Below are 16,976 nucleotides of genomic sequence, written 5' to 3'. Positions count from 1 at the left end.
CTTGGGAACCACGCATGTACGCACTCTTCCTCTGGCTCTGCTATCTTCTCTTCAAGACCACAGCCAAAGAAAATGAGAGAAGCCAGCACCCCTGCTAGGGGCATATGTCTGGACGGGCACAAGCTTAATAATGTCCCTATTTAAATATGTATAAAGCCAATTGTGAATCGTTAATGTAACGCACGCACATGCTGAAACATTTTGGGGTGGTTTGGCTTTCCCCTGGCAGCGAGGTTAGGGCACCTTCCGTGAGGTCAACGCAAAGGAAAATACTGGTGCCTTCCCTTCTCCCGCTGCTTTGAAACCAGGATCTCTGTTGGTTTTGTGCCTGGTCTTTTGTGGCTACTGCAAAGGAGCATCGTCCAGAAGGCACCGTGTGCCTGTTCTCCAGCGGCTGCCGCCCTCCCGGCCCTTTTCCAGCCGGGGCCCCCCGCCGCAATCTGCCGGCCCTCCCCGGCCCCGGCGGGGGCAGCCAGCGTGGGCAGGGGCTGGGGGCCGGGGCCGGGGCCGGGGCCGGGAAGGATTTCGGTGGGGTGTGAAGGGACCCCGGGCGGGCGAGGGGGATGGGTGAGCGGCAGGCGGCCGGGGAAGGAGGGGCGGCGGGGGGCGGCGGGGGCCACGCTGGCGCGTCCCGGGGGGCCTCCCCGTGCCAGCGCTCCCGCCGCTGCCCCACGGCAGAGCCGGCCGGCCGGCCAGCAGCCACCCCCGGGCCGCCCGCGGCCCGCGGGGGCCGCCCGAAGCCCCCCCGGCCATTTTTGGAAGGGAGGGCTCCCTCGGCTTTGTCTGGGTGGCCGGCGGGAGGGCGGCGCGCCCCGCGCTCCTCCGCCGTGCGGGGCGTGAGGCTGGGAGCGAGCCAGCGCTATGGGGGGGCCGGGGGGCGGCGGGGGGGCTCCCCCACCGCCTCTGGCTTTCCTGCACATCCCTGCCTGCGGGCTGAACCTCTCACGCGATTTCAGTGCGGGAAACCCGCCCCCATAAAGCATCTGCCTGTTGTTGGAGGGGAAGGGAGCCCGGAGGTGATGCCGTGAAGCGTCCGACGACCCCAAAGCCACCTTTGCCCCCAGCAGCCCCGCTCCCTGCTTCTGCTCACCCTCCGCTCCCGCCTTCCCAAGGAGCCCAAGGCTGCGCCGGCCCTCGGCATCTGCTGGTGCAGCTCTGGTGCAGCTCTGCCCCACCCTGCCCTTCCTTCCTTCCCTTCCCTGCCTTCCCCGGGCAGAAAGGTGTCTTCCCTGCTCAACCTCCCCACGCAAGCCGGTCCCCTAACGCTTTGGCAGGTTTCTTAATCAATCGTTAGGCAGCAACTGTTGCGCTCCAAGGGGAAAAGGAGAGGCGAAAGCCTCATCTATCAATTTTAAAAGCCTCCCCGCTCATTCGTTGGGTGCCTTGTAGGTAGGGTCGTTGCACCCAACGCCGCGCTCGCTCAACTGGACGTAGGTGAACTCGATTCACCCCAAAGAGTTTGCTGCTCAAACGCCCGGCTGCGGGGGGACGGTGCCTACGTACAACCAAGCTCCACTACTGCCTTTAAATTATCTGTTAGTTTGGCCGTGTGTCTGCGGAACCTGTTTTATGAGCTTGTAAATGCCATTAAATCTGTTGGGTTTTAGCAGGTAGAGCACTTTTCTATCCAGCCTCTATTCAAGGTCTTCCATAGTAAAACAGGAATATAGAAAATTTGCATTTTGGAGTTAAAATGGTGTATCTGGACCCACCTACCACCCACAGTACCAGTGGAGATTTGACTCCATCGGTGGGGCATGGCTCTTCTTTCTAAAAAAAATACTACACCAGGAGTGGAAAAAGGAGAATTTCGCCCATCCCCGAAGGGCAGTCCTCTGTGCCCACAGGCAGGTGTTTTGGGACGCGTCCAAGCAAAGGCAGCCTTTCGTCTCTGATGCTGATGAGCTGCACTGGCCACTATCGCTCTACTTTTCCTCTAGGACTTGGTGGCTCCAGTCAAGGGCAGCCCCACCACCTCTGTCCAGGATATTTCTGACAACATTGCGCCGTTGAGCTTTTTTCCTGAGAATTGTTGAGCGTTGTTTCTGTTTCTTCGAAAAAGGAATTTGCTAGAAAGGAACCCATTCTTATTTTAGGACAACTCCTTACTGTTAAGAGAGAACATTGGCCACAGCTGAAAGGGGTTTAAGATTTTGTCTTAATATGTTCTTTCTTGGTGCTGTTTTCTGATTAATTTAGTTACATATAGAGAGTTTAAAATAGCAGCTAACCATAATGCCGGTTCTCACTCCAAGGCAAGGCAAGGTTTTCACCTGTCACTTGATTAGTCATTGATGGGGATTTCTAACACAGTCAGGAGTACAGTGTTTTGCCGTATCTAAAACTTATTCCCGATTTATTTCAAGGATCATGGAAAAAGAGTTATGGAAAAGAATGGATTGCCTGGAAAGACTAAGTGCTGTATTCAGTATTTAACTGCAAGAAATGCTTCACCTCTTGCGCAAAACAACAGAACAGCCCTTTTGTTTTACTCTTTTGTTACTATTTCTTGATTTTTTTAGATTATTTCTTAATTTCAGATGTACTTGTTCAGGATTTAGGAATGTTTGTATCCTTAAAGTGTATAAAAAGAAGATGAATAATAATAATAAAGATATAATCGATAAAGTTGGTTTTGAGATTACAAAATTTTTAAAAACCTTATCAGAAAATGTGTTAGTAAAAAATATTAGTAAATTAACACTTTAACAACAACAAATTAATACAGGAGAAAAACCATACACTTATGAAATATAATGCAGATCCAAAAGAAAATATTAGCTTTATTAATTTAGAAATTCAACAGTTTTGAAAATAAACCCTGGATTTCGTATATATTCTTAAATTTCATATATGGGTTCTGCATCTATGATGTTTACAACCAGAAATAGTCATTTGATAAGCAGATCTCAAAGGTGTTCAGAGTTTTCCACTGCTTGACCTACAATTTCAGAACTGCAGAGCAAGTCCTGGCTTGTTTTGCCTCTTCACCAGCCTCTGCAGAAGTTTTAAGATGAGTCTATGCGTGCACAGATACAATGTCTTATGCTATAGGCTTGCAACAAGATGTCCAACATTTAAAAGAAAAAAAAAAAAGAAACAAACCCCAACATTTGTATAAGAATAAACTGAATCAATTGCAACTTTATTTGCAGCAGATGGAAACTGCGTGTCTGTACAATAGGGTTCTTGTGGGGATTTCAGGTATAAAACCTCATATCTTTTTCACTCCTTTTTTCACTCATAATTTATAGAGAAAACAAAATCTTCCCTTAGGCTACAGTTTGTCAAGATTTTTTTCTTCCTACTCAAAACAGTTTCTAAGCTGTCTGGAAGCATGTACAGGGCAAAATGTATTTTTCTTATTGGAAAAGAAAGGGTTGTTCCCTCTTTCCTAATTATTAAGACAACTGAACTTTGAAACTTGACATTTCGCTGCTCCTCGTTGGAATACACCCATGAACCACTTCGAAGTTAGTTTTGAACCTCTGCAACTTACTTACAGGACATGGGGAAAACCATAAATTAGGTTGACAGCATTTGCATCCAGAAAGCTGATCTGGTTTGCTCTGTTTCTTCAAAAGCCAGCATTTGAAAATCCCATTTGCAGCTCATGAGCATAACCTTTTAGCCAGGCCAGGGAGCGATTTCCTAAGAAACTGAGCGGGCACCTGTTGGCCTTTGACTTCGCAGAGCCAGGAAACACTTTTGTCTTTTTCTTTCCACTGCTTAACTCTCTCTGCCCACACTTTTCTCTTTCTCAAAGTAAATAACCACAACTTGCTGAAAACTTATGCACATTCAAAACCAGCAGTATTTGAGCCAGTTTTAGCTTCCTAAAGCCTAAGGCAGCATTAGAAGTGTGCAATGAAAATTAAAAAGTCAGGATATAAAAAAAGTTATAGTCAATCAAATAATTAGACTATACTACTGATATGAAACATCCCCATTTATTCTTATTGTCTCAGAAATACAGATTCAATTATTTTGATTTTTTCTTTTTTTTTTTTTTTTTTTTTTAACTTTAAGGGAGAAAGCTCTGTATTTTTACTAACTTGCCAGGGCTGCAGGGAATTTAACTAGAATTTCCTGAATTTCAGGGTTTAATTAAGCAACTTGAACACTCAATTGAATCAAGTTACTTTACATCTATGTTTCGTTACCATCAGAACTGACATTGGATATTTTTTATTTTGAAAAAAATTAAGATCATATTTTGACTAGAACCATATTTCAGTTCAAAATTAGGATTTCAGCATTGAGTGTTAATATTAGAAACCCACACAAAGCTAAAACAAAGGGGTACAAAACACTTCTGAATTTTCCTGGAGCCATCATTTAGCGTAAGAGAGTAGATTGAGGCATGCAATTAACATTTTTTTTCACCCAAAGAACGAAAATAAACAAATTTTGGCATTTCTTTGCTAACACAGCTTTGACTATACTTTTACATGGTTAACCTATGGCAAAGAAGGTAAATTAGTCTTTCCTCTAGCTGTTGCCTATGAGAATGTTTCACTGACTGTTTACATATAGGCTGGGGCTTTATCACAGGTCTGATGCAAGAAAGCTGAATTTTTTCCTCTGGCCTCTGTGACCTCATTATGGTACTTTGTTAGTGTGTGTTCTGCGAGCTCAGCCTCACTCCTACAGCACGACTATACGTTCAAACAATGGACTCAAAACAGGCTTGCAAAAAATAGCTTTAAACTAGACTTGCAGACTCAGGTTTACCTAAATATAGAATTTGCTTCATGTTTTCCTACTTGATTTTTTAACTTTGGTTTAAGTAGTACTTCAAAAGCATTTAGAAGCTCAGATAAACTGTTTACTGTTGCAAAACTTTACAGAAACCAAAAATATTTCTTGAAGAAAAACTTGAATCTGAAATTTGTAGAAACTACTACTTAGTCTAAGATATATTTGTGTGCCTCCAGTTGTATCAAGGATTGCTCAATTGAGATGTAAATTGAGCTTTAAAACAGGAATTAATTAGCATGAAAGTAACACTATATGTATGCACTTTAATTTTGTCAGACTAAGACTTGTATTTATTTTCACAGGCTATGCCTTATGGGGATGCAGGGGATTTTTGTTTTACAGATCTCTCTTCTCCTACTTAAATACTTACTTTTGTAGAAGTTTTAGTTACTTGACTTAGCTACTTTTGGCAATAACTAGGCTGTACATAAAATGTTTTAGAAAAAATAAGGTCAAACTTCATTGACTAATCAACTATCAAAGAACCATAACTTGGGGGAAAAAAAGATGGGTATTCCCTTATATGAAAAGATTGTGCCAGCCATTTTATACTGACAATACCCACCCAAATAGATCTCTTGTAATCAAAATTCCCTAACATTTTATACCTAAAAATATGTACAATATACTAAGGTAACCCATTGCAAAGGAAACAGTTATATGGTATGGCTTTCATGAGAAACACAAAAGACTAAGCCTAATTTATTTTAAACCAGATGATAAAGAATAACTGAAACGACTTATTGAAATTATTCAGATATAAGCACTAATGTCTGCAGGAGGAGCCAACAGTCCTGCAGCTCAGCCTTCAGCCTCACAGGTAGTTTAAAATCGTCATATACTCTATAATTCACAGACTCAACTATTCAGTCTGCTTAAGAAACAGAGCAGAAACAAAAACAAGTAGCAAATAATAAATATATACTGTGTTGGGAAAACACAGTTTAAATACAAACATTCATGACCACGTTCTTCAAAGGATACATGTATTAATGGCCAGTTTAAACAGCTTTTTTCATTAATGTTACATTGAAATTGGAACACTTATTCCTGATTAAATTTGTAAAAGACATAACCAAAATCTGAACCAAACTATTGCCTGAACTGGAAGGCAAAGAATTCCTATCAACCTCAGGCAATAGAATATATTTTAAGATATTCAACCAAATTAAAACAAAAAAAAATTGTAAACTGTGAAACTTCAGCAGCTAGCATCTCCAAATTTGCTTTAATATAACACAATAACTAATTTATATCCAAAATAAGATTTTAAAAAAATATTAAAATCAAAATGTTGCAGAGTTTCTTCAAAGGCCAGCATTACACCAGAATTTTTTTAGAGAAAAAGAAATGGAGATTTTTTCTTATCATTAAATAATGGCTACTTGGAAGGAACTCTGGGCATCAAAATCTAACCAGTACCAGGTATTAAAATGCAAATTTAACACTCCTTTCTTATAACTTTAAGATACAGAAGGTCCTGGGGCTGAATTCACCATAGACCTATGATACCGCTAGCTGAAAACACCACTATCGTACTAGTAAGGCAAAACAGATTCTGGAGAGGAGGGTCTCATTGTTCTCGCCAAAGGGATTTCATGCTTGGGTTGCTGCCCCATTTTACTCCCTTACTTGATATTTTTTCCCCCTTGGCAAAAGATCTCCCTGATCACAGGAGGAGCAAACAAGAAATATATTCTGATTTCTCTAAAATGTAAGAAAATAAAACAAAACAAAAACAGAACAGAAAATCAATCTGAACCGAGTTAAAATACATTTAACTAGTGAGAAACACTTTTACTTCTGAAATAACGCCTTCATTTGCAGTTCTCCACTCCTTGTGAAAGCCCCACAAAATATTTTGTAGCTAGAGGAAGCCATATTGGCAATTCTTCCTGTCACTTGATCAAACAAACTTCTGAATTTGTCTGGCTGTATTATACATGATATATGTATATTTTCTCTACATTCTCTTTCCACCACAATTGCAAACATCTCAGGTTTCAGGTATCAAACTGAAATACGGTAAGTTCTATTTTGAAAGTCCCATTTTAAATCCAGCTGCACCAAGTGAAGTGAACACTGACGAAAAGTTTGTGTATATACATATTCAGAAAAGACTATAAGCTATTTTCACCTAATTTAAATGTACGTGATCAGATTTTTGTTTTGCAAGATCTGTTTGCAAATGTTTGAAAGCTGAAAATAAGATGAACTGAGCAATCAGTACTTGAATAGAGATCCCTGGACAAAATGCAAAAAAATAAAATACTTACTTTCAAATCAGCATGCAGAGATTCACTCTAAGCCACAGTCACAACGTTTTATATACTGGAACACTTATTTAGAAATTGCTTGTATTATTTTAATACAATAATACTGTGATAACATTGCATTACAAAATGAAAGAATTCCCTTAACTTTCCAGTAAGCAAAACAGCACAGACAGCTAACCTTTTTATAATTCTTTTTTTTTATTGACAAAAAAAGAAGACTCGAACAGAGCTGGCTACAATGTTTTATCTCAAGCCCTAAAACTTCCGATGCAACCGTGGAATTTATCCGTACCATTTCACACCCGCGCAGCCAGCCGCCGCGCTCCCAGTTGCTAATGCACCGGCTGCTGCAGGGTTTTGTGATCAAAACTTTCGAGTGGGAGCGAGCAGGTCCCCGCGCTCCAGCAGCACTCTGCAGAGCGCCTTGCCTGCCCAGGCAGCCTCTGCGGTTCCGAGGAGCCGAGCTGAGCCCGCTCCCAGCCCTGGGAGCCGAACCAGCCGCCGGCACCAAGCCGCCGCCGCCGCCTCCCCGAGCTGCCCGGACGGGCTGGCGGTGCGCGCTTCGGGAAGGGCGGTCGGACCCACCGGTAGCACCGCTCCAGCGCCCGGGTACGCCGGCACCCCCGGCTGCGAGGGGCCACCGCCGCCACTGCCCCCCAGACCCTGAAGACCCGCCGCCGCCCCGCGGCTCCCCGGTCCGGGCATCGCGCGGAGCCGGCCGCGCTCCCCCTTCCTGTAAGGCGCCCGCGCCCTGCCGCTCCTTTGTTCGCCGCCCTCCCGGCACGGCTACGGCTACGGCTGCGGCGCGGCGCCCGGGCCCGCCGCTGAGCCGGAGGCCCCCGGAACCGGCACCTCTGCGGCGTGGCACCCACTTACCGCCTTACAAAGCCCCAGCCCGCCGCCGGGAGGGAGCGGGCTGACTCTCCCGTCCCGTCCCTGCCCTCCCCTGGCCGCCACCGCCGCCGCCGCCCCCTCCCCTCACCGCGCCGCGCCCCGCCCCGCCGCCGCCGCCGCGCGGGCAGCCGCCCCCGCCTCCCCCGCCGCGCGGCCGCCGCCGCTTTCGCGCCACGCGCCGCAGGGGCCGGCGCGGAAGCCAATGGGCGGCCGCGCGCACCCGCCCGCCAGCCAGTGGCGCCCGCGCCGCGGCGGCGGGCGGCGCTGGTAGGCGCAGGGCGCAGCCAATGGGAGCCGGCGCCGCGCCACGCCCCGCGCCGCTTACTACGAGTTACTATGGCCGCCCGCGGCTGGGCGCGCGGGGCGGCTCCGCGCCCCCGGGGCTGGCGGCGCCTCGCGGCCGCGGCGCGGGGGGGGAGGGGGCGCGGCCGCCGCCGCCGCCCCTCGGCGGGGCTCGGGCCGGGGGGGTCGGCGCGATTGTCCCGTCGGCGGGGGCGGCCGCCCCGCGAGGAGCGGCGGCTTCGCGCCCGCGGCGCCGTGAGGGGCGGCGGGAGGAGGCAGGGCCGGCGGCAGCGGCGCCCCCGCCGTCGCAGCGGCGGGCGGAGGCCGGGAGCCCGGCGGGTGGCCGCCCGGCGGCCGTTAGGCCCCGCGGCAGCGCGGAAGGCGCCCGCCGCCCCTGCGCCCCGCGGTGGCTGCCCGGCCCCCGCTGCCCATCGCGTGGGCGGCCGCGCCTCAGCCGCAAACCCACGCAGGAGCCTTCCGTGGGCGGCGGTAGTCCAAAAAAACCCCCACCCCCAAAAAGGCATTTAATGGTAAACATTGAGGCTGCGGACCGTCCGAGGTGCTACCCGCCCGCCGGGCGCTGAGGGGGGAACCCCGCGGGAGCGGGGGGGCTGCTGGCCTCGGGAGGGGGGGAGGGAGGGGGCGCCCTGCCCGCCCGTGCCCGTGGAAGAGGGGGTGGGTGGACGCGGCGGAGGCTTTCGGTGTCTCACCCCGGAGGTGGGAAGAAGCACATGGTTGAGTTTTAATTCTAAATGGCAGACTGTCGTAAAAGCCCTTGCTAATTAAAGATTGGCTTTGCTTCCTCGTGTAGAATATTTGTGTAAGTATTTTAACTTCTTCTTGCTTTGTGTGGGCGATAAACATAAATATCTGAAATACAGGGAAAAAAAGAAAATTTTTATAATGCCTTTTCTTCCGGCGGTGGCTCGAAAAACACGTTAACTGTGAGAATGCTCTGATGTGTGCTCATGCATTTGATTTGTGACTGCCAAAATAAATTACATCTCCAATTGTAAAACTATGTTCTCAATAACGGTAAGATTTGGGAGTGCCCAACTGATCTGAACTGTGTTCTTCTGTACAGGGAAGCGGAGATTTGTCAGGCAGCGTGAGCAAGTTTTTGTTGTTGATTTGCCTTTTTTGGCATTCAAGGTTTGGATTTAGTCTTGAAACCACTAACCAACCCACACTTCTTGACAAACAAAGCTATACATTATCTAGCTTTACAGAAAATATTTCAGCTTATTAGCAAGATGTTTTCAGAGTATCAAAAAAAAGGGGATTGCTAATAAGCGAGGGTTTTTTTCCAATCATCTGATTACAAAGCGGTTTATGATGTTATTGGACAACTGATGCATATTGTTATCATGAACTCTCAATCTTAATTTCTTAAAAAAAAAAATCTTCCAGAAAAACAGATTATCAAACTAGAATATTAAATGAAATATATACACCCTGTTGAGCAGTTTTAAGAGGAAATACCAGATCACGCTATAGACCAACCATGTAGAAATGAGCACATGCAGACTGCCTTATAGATTCAGTACAAATCAAATTTATAAAGAATGCAATTAATCTGCAAGAACAGTGACTAATTCCTTTCACAAGTTTAACTAAGAATGTGGTAGTTTGGAGGGGGCTGTTTTTAACTTGGACAGACAATTTTTGTTTTAGCCAGACTACACAGGACGGGGTTACGAAATACAAATTCATTTAGGAAAAATGCCACATCCAGCATCGAAAAGTCATAAACAGGTTAATACGGTAGGAAAAAAAGTATTTCTCTCTATCCCCAGGACAATTATTTGCTAGTTTTCTACAAAATGGAAGTTGTGATTAAATTCTGATGAGTGGAACACAAAACACTCGCTTTCCTCAAGCACAAGCTGACAATTAAAAGTTCATAAAAATGACACTGAGATTAAACAATGGGTTGAAATTACCAATATTAGTTTCTCGGCAAGCCAAGCGCTCGGATGCACACAACAAAAGGGCCGTATTTCCAACTCGCTGCAACGTTCACCCAGCCCCTGACAATTTCACAATGGTCTGGGGCTCCAGCCCTCATGGTAAGACATGTCTCCTTGCATCATACCACCACAAGCGACATCTTCAGCCACTTGCTCTCCCTCCGAGCCCCGTGTACCACCGCCACGGCCGAGCTGCAGCGGCCGGAGCGCGGGTGACCAAAGCCTGCCCCCAGCACGGCTTCCGAGGAGATTTAAATCACCCCGCTTTAATTGTCTACTTGGTGGAAGTTAGGCACAAAACTATGGAGCGTTCCTGTTTACTACGGATGTCCAGACGTGCTACAGGACATGTGGAAATCCATTCACTGCTCGCTAATAAAAGTATTTAACCATTTTCCACGGATACACCTATGAAAACGTACCGCAAGAAGCCTACCACGGAATAAATGAAACCTTCGGCTAAAGTGCGTTGAATTATTAAACAAAACCTACTAGATCGCTATATTAAACACAGCGCTGGCTTTCATTTCCGTATCCTTTCTTCATCTTCAGGCAACATTTTGTTTGCACTGGAAAGGCTCCACACCCCCAAACCCCTCCCCCACAAGCCCACCATTGTATCCGTACGAATGTGGAGAATTATGAATGGTTCCTTAAACCGGGCCGGGGGGTGGGGGGGGAGGAGAGGGGTCGCCAAATCCCTTTGTGTGCCGTTACCAGCCGAGGGCAACGGTGCCTTCGCGTTTCACCCCCGCGCCGTCCACCATTACCCAGCTGGAAAGGGAGCGCGGTGCCCCCGCCCCTCCCCGGGCCGGGCAGCGCCGGAGCGCGGCTCCCTCGCCCCAGGACTCTCCCCTTCTTCATCATCCCCCAACTCCTCTCCACCCCTTTGTCTTTTCTCCCCCCCCCCCCCCGCCTTTCTCCTCCTTTCCGTGAGGTTCAGCGCAAGGGGCACTGCGAGTGATGCAGAAACATTACCATATGGGGCTCCTCCGAGGCTGGAGAGACCCTCCGCCCTCGCCCCGCGCAGCCCCCCAGCACGCAGCCGCGGCGGCTCTGCGCGGGAGCGGATCCCCGCTCTCCCCCACCGCCTCCCCCCGCGCCCGCACCTCCTCCCCCCTCTTCTTCTTCTTCTTCTTCTTCCCCCTCCTCCTCCTCCTCCTCCTCCTCTTCCCCACCCTCCCCCCCGACCCACGGTGCCGGGGAGCGGGATCGCCCAGGCACGACCCCAATGAATAATCCCCACAGCCTGGCACGGCGGGGGAGGAGCGGGGCGGGGGGCGGGCATTGCGGTGCCTTTTCCCCTCCCTCCCCGGGATCACACCCCGCTCGCACGGGGGGAGGTGCGGCCGCCCAGCCGTTTTTGGGCGGCGGGGGCGCGCGGAGCGGACTCCCCCGGCGGAAGGGCAGAGGCGGCGCAGGCCGGAGCAGCGCCGGCGCCCACCCAACTCCGGTTTCCCCTTCCCCCGCCCTCCGGCCTTCTCTAAACTTGTCCTGTCCAGCCTCCCCCCAGCCCCCCTCCCCGTCCTTCACCCCAGCCCTCCTCCTCCTCCTCCTCCTCCGTGAGTGTGCGCGCCCCATCCACTCGCTAATTGAAGAGCTGGGATTCCTCACGTGAGAAGTTGATTTGTAGTTTGAACACGTGGCTCATTCAAAAAGCCGGAATATTCAAGTAATTTTTTTTTCTCTCTCCCTCCCTCCTTCCCTCCCCCCTCCCCTTCTCTGTTTTTTTTTTTTTTTTTTTTTTTTTTTTATTGAGAGGCGGCGCCTGCACGCACGTAGTGTGACATTTTCATAGTCCGCCTGCTGCTGCCAAAGGGGCTTGGGGGCAAGACAAAAAAAGTAGTTTTTTTTCCCTCCCCTCCTCCTTTTCCTCTCCTCAGCCCGCCATCCGCGGCCCCGGCGCTGGGTGTTTCCCCCGCGCCCCCCATGCGCCCGGGTAGCACGGCAGGCACTTAGGGCTCCCGTTTCGCTACGCTTTTTTTTTTTTTTTTTTTTTTTTTTTTTTACCCCTTGAGAGAGAGAGGGAGGGACACAAGCTGCAGATCTGATTTTTTTTTTTCCCTGTCCTCTCTCTCTCTCTCCTTCCTCCATCGCATTTTGTTTTATTTCTCCCTTCCTCCCCACCTCCTCTCGCAAGACGAGGGTTGCAGCCCGCGGTGCGCGCCTCCCCGAGCCGCCAGGAAGATGAACAAGCTCTACATCGGCAACCTCGGCGAGAACGTCAGCCCCCTCGACCTGGAAAGTCTCTTTAAGGACTCCAAGATCCCCTTCTCGGGCCAGTTCCTGGTGAAGACGGGGTACGCCTTCGTGGACTGCCCCGACGAGAGCTGGGCCATGAAGGCCATCGAGGCACTTTCAGGTGAGCGGACCCTTCCCCCCCACCCCCCGCTCCCCACAGCTCCGACGGCTCTCGCCGCCCGCGCTCCTCCGCGGCCGCGGAGCTGCTGCAGCGGCGGGCTGGGCCGCGCCGCCGGCCTTGGGGGGGGGGGGGGAGGGGGGTGCCTGCCACCCTGCCCTCCCGTCCCCAGGTGAGGTGCGAGCTGTTGTTTTCCTAGCGCGGCTGGAGCCCCCCGGCCTTCCCGCGGAGGCTTTGCGCGGGGCTTGCGCGGCGGCGGCCCCCCGGGAGGGGCTGGCCCGGCGTGGCGGGGGAGTGGGGCCGGGGAGGGGCGGGAGCCTGGGCCCACGGACCCGCGGCGCGGTGGCTCCCATGTTTTTCCACACCCCACGGCCAGCCCTGCCTGGCCGGGGGCCCTCGCTGCATTGGGGGGGGGCGGCGGGTGCAGCGAGACGGGGGCGCGCTGCGCTCCGCGGGGCAGCGGCTGCACGCACCCCCGTTGGGCACAGCTGGACCCCCCCGCACCCCCTCGCAGGGGCCGCCTCTGCTCGGAGCGGGCTGGGGCTCCCCGCGGCTTGGCGCAGGCCGCAGGGCTGGGGGCGAGCCGCCGAATTGCCCCAAACTTGGGAGGGGGGGGAGCCCTGCCTGCCCCCCCCGCGCTGCCCTGCTATTTATTTCGGTTTCTCTTCGCTGCTCTCACGCACCCATCACCGCCTCCAGCAACGCGCCGGCTCCTGGCCCCGACATCCTGTTTTTGTGTGCTGAAAAAAAAATAAATTTAAAAATTAATTTTTTTTTCGTGTGAAGCGGCTTTTCGGAGATCTGCTGGGAGAGGCTCCCTCGGAAAAGATGGGCTCGGGCTGTGCTCGGTGTCTCGCCTCGGCTGCCTTCCCGCCCGCTTTCGCGCAGAAAACCGCCCGAAGTTGGAGGCCCGGCGGCGGCGCGGGGGGCGGCGGAGCACCCGCTCTCCCTCCCCGAGACGGGGCCGAGCCCGGCTCCCGCACACGGCATTTCACGGGTCGCTTTGAGCTCGGGGCTGGGGCGGAGGAAGGGGCCCCGCCGAGGGCAGCCCCGGCTCCCCCGCGGTAGCGGCTCGGCGCCGGGCTGTGTTGCCTTCCCGGGCGCCGGGTCCCCGCTCCGCCGGTGCCCGGGTTGCCGATGAATGGGCTAACGTGTTGCGCTCTCGTCCCCTGCTTTGCACCCCTGCAAACCCTCTCCGGGAGACGGGGACGCGAGGGATGCACAGCTGCGCTCAAATATTTTCCCCTTTCTGTTTATCTCTGCAGGTAAAGTGGAGCTGCATGGGAAACTCATAGAAGTTGAACATTCAGTCCCTAAAAGACAAAGGTAATTTATTTTCAATCCCCCCCCCCCCTTGCCTTCAGCTAGCCGGTGAGAAGCAATTCGAAAAATGCTTAGGTTTGTGTTTCTCTTCCTTGTAGATAAATGGACCGCTCTCTTAAACCCACAGGCGTGCACTCTGTGCTGTCCTCGAGGTTGTCTAGAATCACCCCCTCTATTTCTAATGTAGTGTCTTGGCCGGGCAGCAGTGGTAGTATTTAATTTATTAAAAAAAAAACCAAACCCCAAAAAACCCAAACAAAAAGCCTTTTTGCGGGAGAAGCAAGTTATTATGGTCTCATGGCAAATGATTGTGAAGATTTTAAAATTTAAAGTTCCATGAGAAGAGTTAAAATCTGGGTGTTAGCAGGAAATGAAATGTGGTGTTGTGAACCGTATAACGGGCAAGCACATGAGCTTTGCTCCAGCAACAAAAAGCATCTTGTAAATATACTGGTATACATATTTTTTTGATCCTGCCATGTTGGAGTCTGCAGCATTTTATAGGCACATAGTAGAAGTCTCATCTGTATTTGAGAGTATTTTTCATCACTATTTTGAGCTGGTCTATAGAAGCAGCAGGAGAATGACTTCTTCCCAATAAGGACAGGATTTATGCATCCTTAATTTCTAAATGTATGTTTAATTTTTGCAAGGTAGTAATTTTGTTGGGCCTCGTGTAAAGAAGCAATACTTGCAATAGAGCAGGGTAGCATTTTTATACTGCCTATAGCAATTCAGCCTGCTTCTTTCACAAATATTTAGATTATAGAAAACCTGGCGTGCACTAGAGAGTAAAAGCAAAATAGATCAAACTTTCCACGTGCTTGTTCCTGTACTCCATTATTCAATCTGGGAAGTATGTCTGTCTGTGTAACTTTGTTAAAAGGGGCTTCTACTATTTCAGGGTTATTTTAAAAAGTGCAGTCTTAAAATAGGTGATTTGAAAAGGTGAATTAGCTGTCTTGATGGGCATTGTATCTTGGTATTTTGCAAATTAAGTTTAATCACTATTTAGTGTTAGAGGAAAGCTTTGCTTGAGAAAGTATGGAGGATTTTTGCTCTAGTTAAGGGAGGGGGAACCCCTCTCTGGACCAATTCATAGCATGCTAATCTTTATGCTTATATTTATTTGATGCTTTTCATTGGAAATTAATATGCTGTATGTGCTCTTTCTCATTTATTATGCAAGCTATATGGCTTTGATTTACAGTAGCCTATATTTCAGATCTTTTGTGTATACAAAAATACTGTTGTAGACTGAATATATTTTTAGATTTAATGAGAAAATTCCATGGGACAGAAGAATTGATCATTTCCTATTAGTCTCTGTAATAAATAGATTTATTATCATGCTTATTAATCTTAAGCTTGCACAAGTAGTATTCTATTTATGCTGTTGAAAACAAATTCATTTCAATCATATAAAGGTAAATTTTAAATCACTGGTGGCCCCCTCAAGAGGTTTTTTTTTTTATCAGTGTTCCATGTCTTTAAAAGTATTTTCCTGTTCTTTCAGCTGTCAGCTGAATTGGTGTAAAAGTCCATTCTTCATATTGTTTTCATATTTGTCTGTAAATTAGCAATTACCAGAAATATGTATCTGTCTGTAACATGTTGAAAAGAATTCTGGACTGAACTTAAGCACTTTTCTAGGCATGCGTTGCCTACATATAGGCATAATATTGAAAAAATTGCAAATGTAATTGTATCAGCTTACCCGTACTGTTTCTCCCAAAGCCCTTATTTGTTAAAACACTGTTTGATCGTGCAGTATCATGTTGGAATGTATTAGATATGGTTCAGATTTATACTTCTGTTTAACAGAAAATTAAATTGCATTTCTCATAACTGCACTTCCTTCCCCTTTGTTTCCGCTCCCCCTCTCCCAAAATCAAATATAGAAAGCCACTTAAAATTCATTCAGTGGCCTCCATATGTAAAAGTGACTCTCTTGTTCCTTTTATAGATGTTTAATACTTTTCTTTTTTTGGGGGGGTCAAAAAGTTGGAGATTTTTTCCATGTCTCTAAACGTTGCTTACTGGGCATATATTTAGAGTTATTAGATAATGTGTAAAAACACAGTTTTCAAACGTTGAGTATTTTGGTGAAACTGGTTATTAAGGTGCTTTCAAAGTAACTTATTCGAAGTCTTTGTATCTTTTTACACAAGGGAAAGGTGTCAGATGCAGCTGGGGGGTGTGTGTATGTGTTGCTCACCAGGCCCACCCAGTGCGTTTGCACACTGCAAGGCCAGGCAACGCTTTCCAGAGAGCCCTGTGCACTCCAGTGTGTGAGATACGGTTAGAGCAGTGACGCCATTAAAAAAAAAAAAGTGGATGTGTCAAGTCTGTCTTTCAGCATGAGTGTACGGTTAATAGTTTGGTCAAATGATTACTTCATAAGAGCAAAAGTTGTTTTGTAGTGCACTGAAATTATTCAATACATTGTATTGACCTCTGCTGCTGTGAGCCTGCTTCATGGAGAGTCCTAGCTCCCCTCCTTACAACCTCCTTAAATAGGATTTTTAATTTTTTTTTTTAGCAGGGTGTGTATATTATTACTTGCAAAGGTAGTTTGTGGGTATCTTTCTCCAGAGGCAGCTGAGGTGCACGGGAGGAAAGGGTAAGGGTTTGGTAATCCGTATCCTAGTCACATAAAGGAAGGTCAAGAGGTGGTGTCAGCTAGGGTTGCCATAAAGTTGAGCTGAATCCAGAAGACAGTGGAGTGTGCCTGGCTTGTTATTCAGGGTGAAATTCTTGGGCCCAGTAGTCACTGCATTCCAGCCCTTGCTGGATCTTCAGATTTGAAGTAGGCACACCCAGGTTTGCAAAATTACCTTCCTACCTGCTGTGGAAGGAAGGAGAGATCCCATGTGTGGCTTTCTCCTTCCCCTCCCCCCTGGAAGCATTTAAAAACAGACAAGGGGATATGCTGTGGTTGAAAGAAGGGGCCTGGTCAAGGTTTCCTTGGTGGAAGGGTGGAGAATTATTTTGGGGGAGGTGCAAAGTATTTAATAAGCTCAGAGTAGATTCCTGACTTACTACTGAAATGTCAAGGGAATGTCAAAGGAATGCAGCATTTCTGCATTCAGACCCCTTGGTGTGGAGGAA

At 48.7% G+C, this 16,976-nt stretch overlaps 1 protein-coding gene across 2 annotated transcripts in view; it reads left to right on the top strand.

Annotated features, from left to right (window-relative positions):
* Positions 1-11,573: 11,573 nt before the first annotated feature.
* IGF2BP3 (insulin like growth factor 2 mRNA binding protein 3) overlaps positions 11,574-16,976 on the top strand; it is a 118,529-nt gene continuing 113,126 nt past the window's right edge. The window contains exons 1-3 of one of the 2 annotated variants that reach the window (XM_075492986.1): positions 11,574-11,855; positions 12,324-12,545; positions 13,808-13,868. In XM_075492986.1, coding sequence (XP_075349101.1) covers positions 12,371-12,545; positions 13,808-13,868 — 236 coding nt within the window. In that variant the 5' untranslated portion in view covers positions 11,574-11,855; positions 12,324-12,370. Of the gene's footprint in view, positions 11,856-11,964; positions 12,546-13,807; positions 13,869-16,976 lie in introns of those variants that run through there. The other variant, XM_075492985.1, reaches the window with a different exon arrangement.

The sequence above is a fragment of the Mycteria americana genome, chromosome 2 (assembly GCF_035582795.1).
Source record: "Mycteria americana isolate JAX WOST 10 ecotype Jacksonville Zoo and Gardens chromosome 2, USCA_MyAme_1.0, whole genome shotgun sequence".
Classification (NCBI taxonomy): Eukaryota; Metazoa; Chordata; class Aves; order Ciconiiformes; family Ciconiidae; genus Mycteria; species Mycteria americana.
The sequence above is the reverse complement of the archived record's forward strand: the minus strand, read 5'-3'. Positions and strand labels throughout refer to the sequence as shown.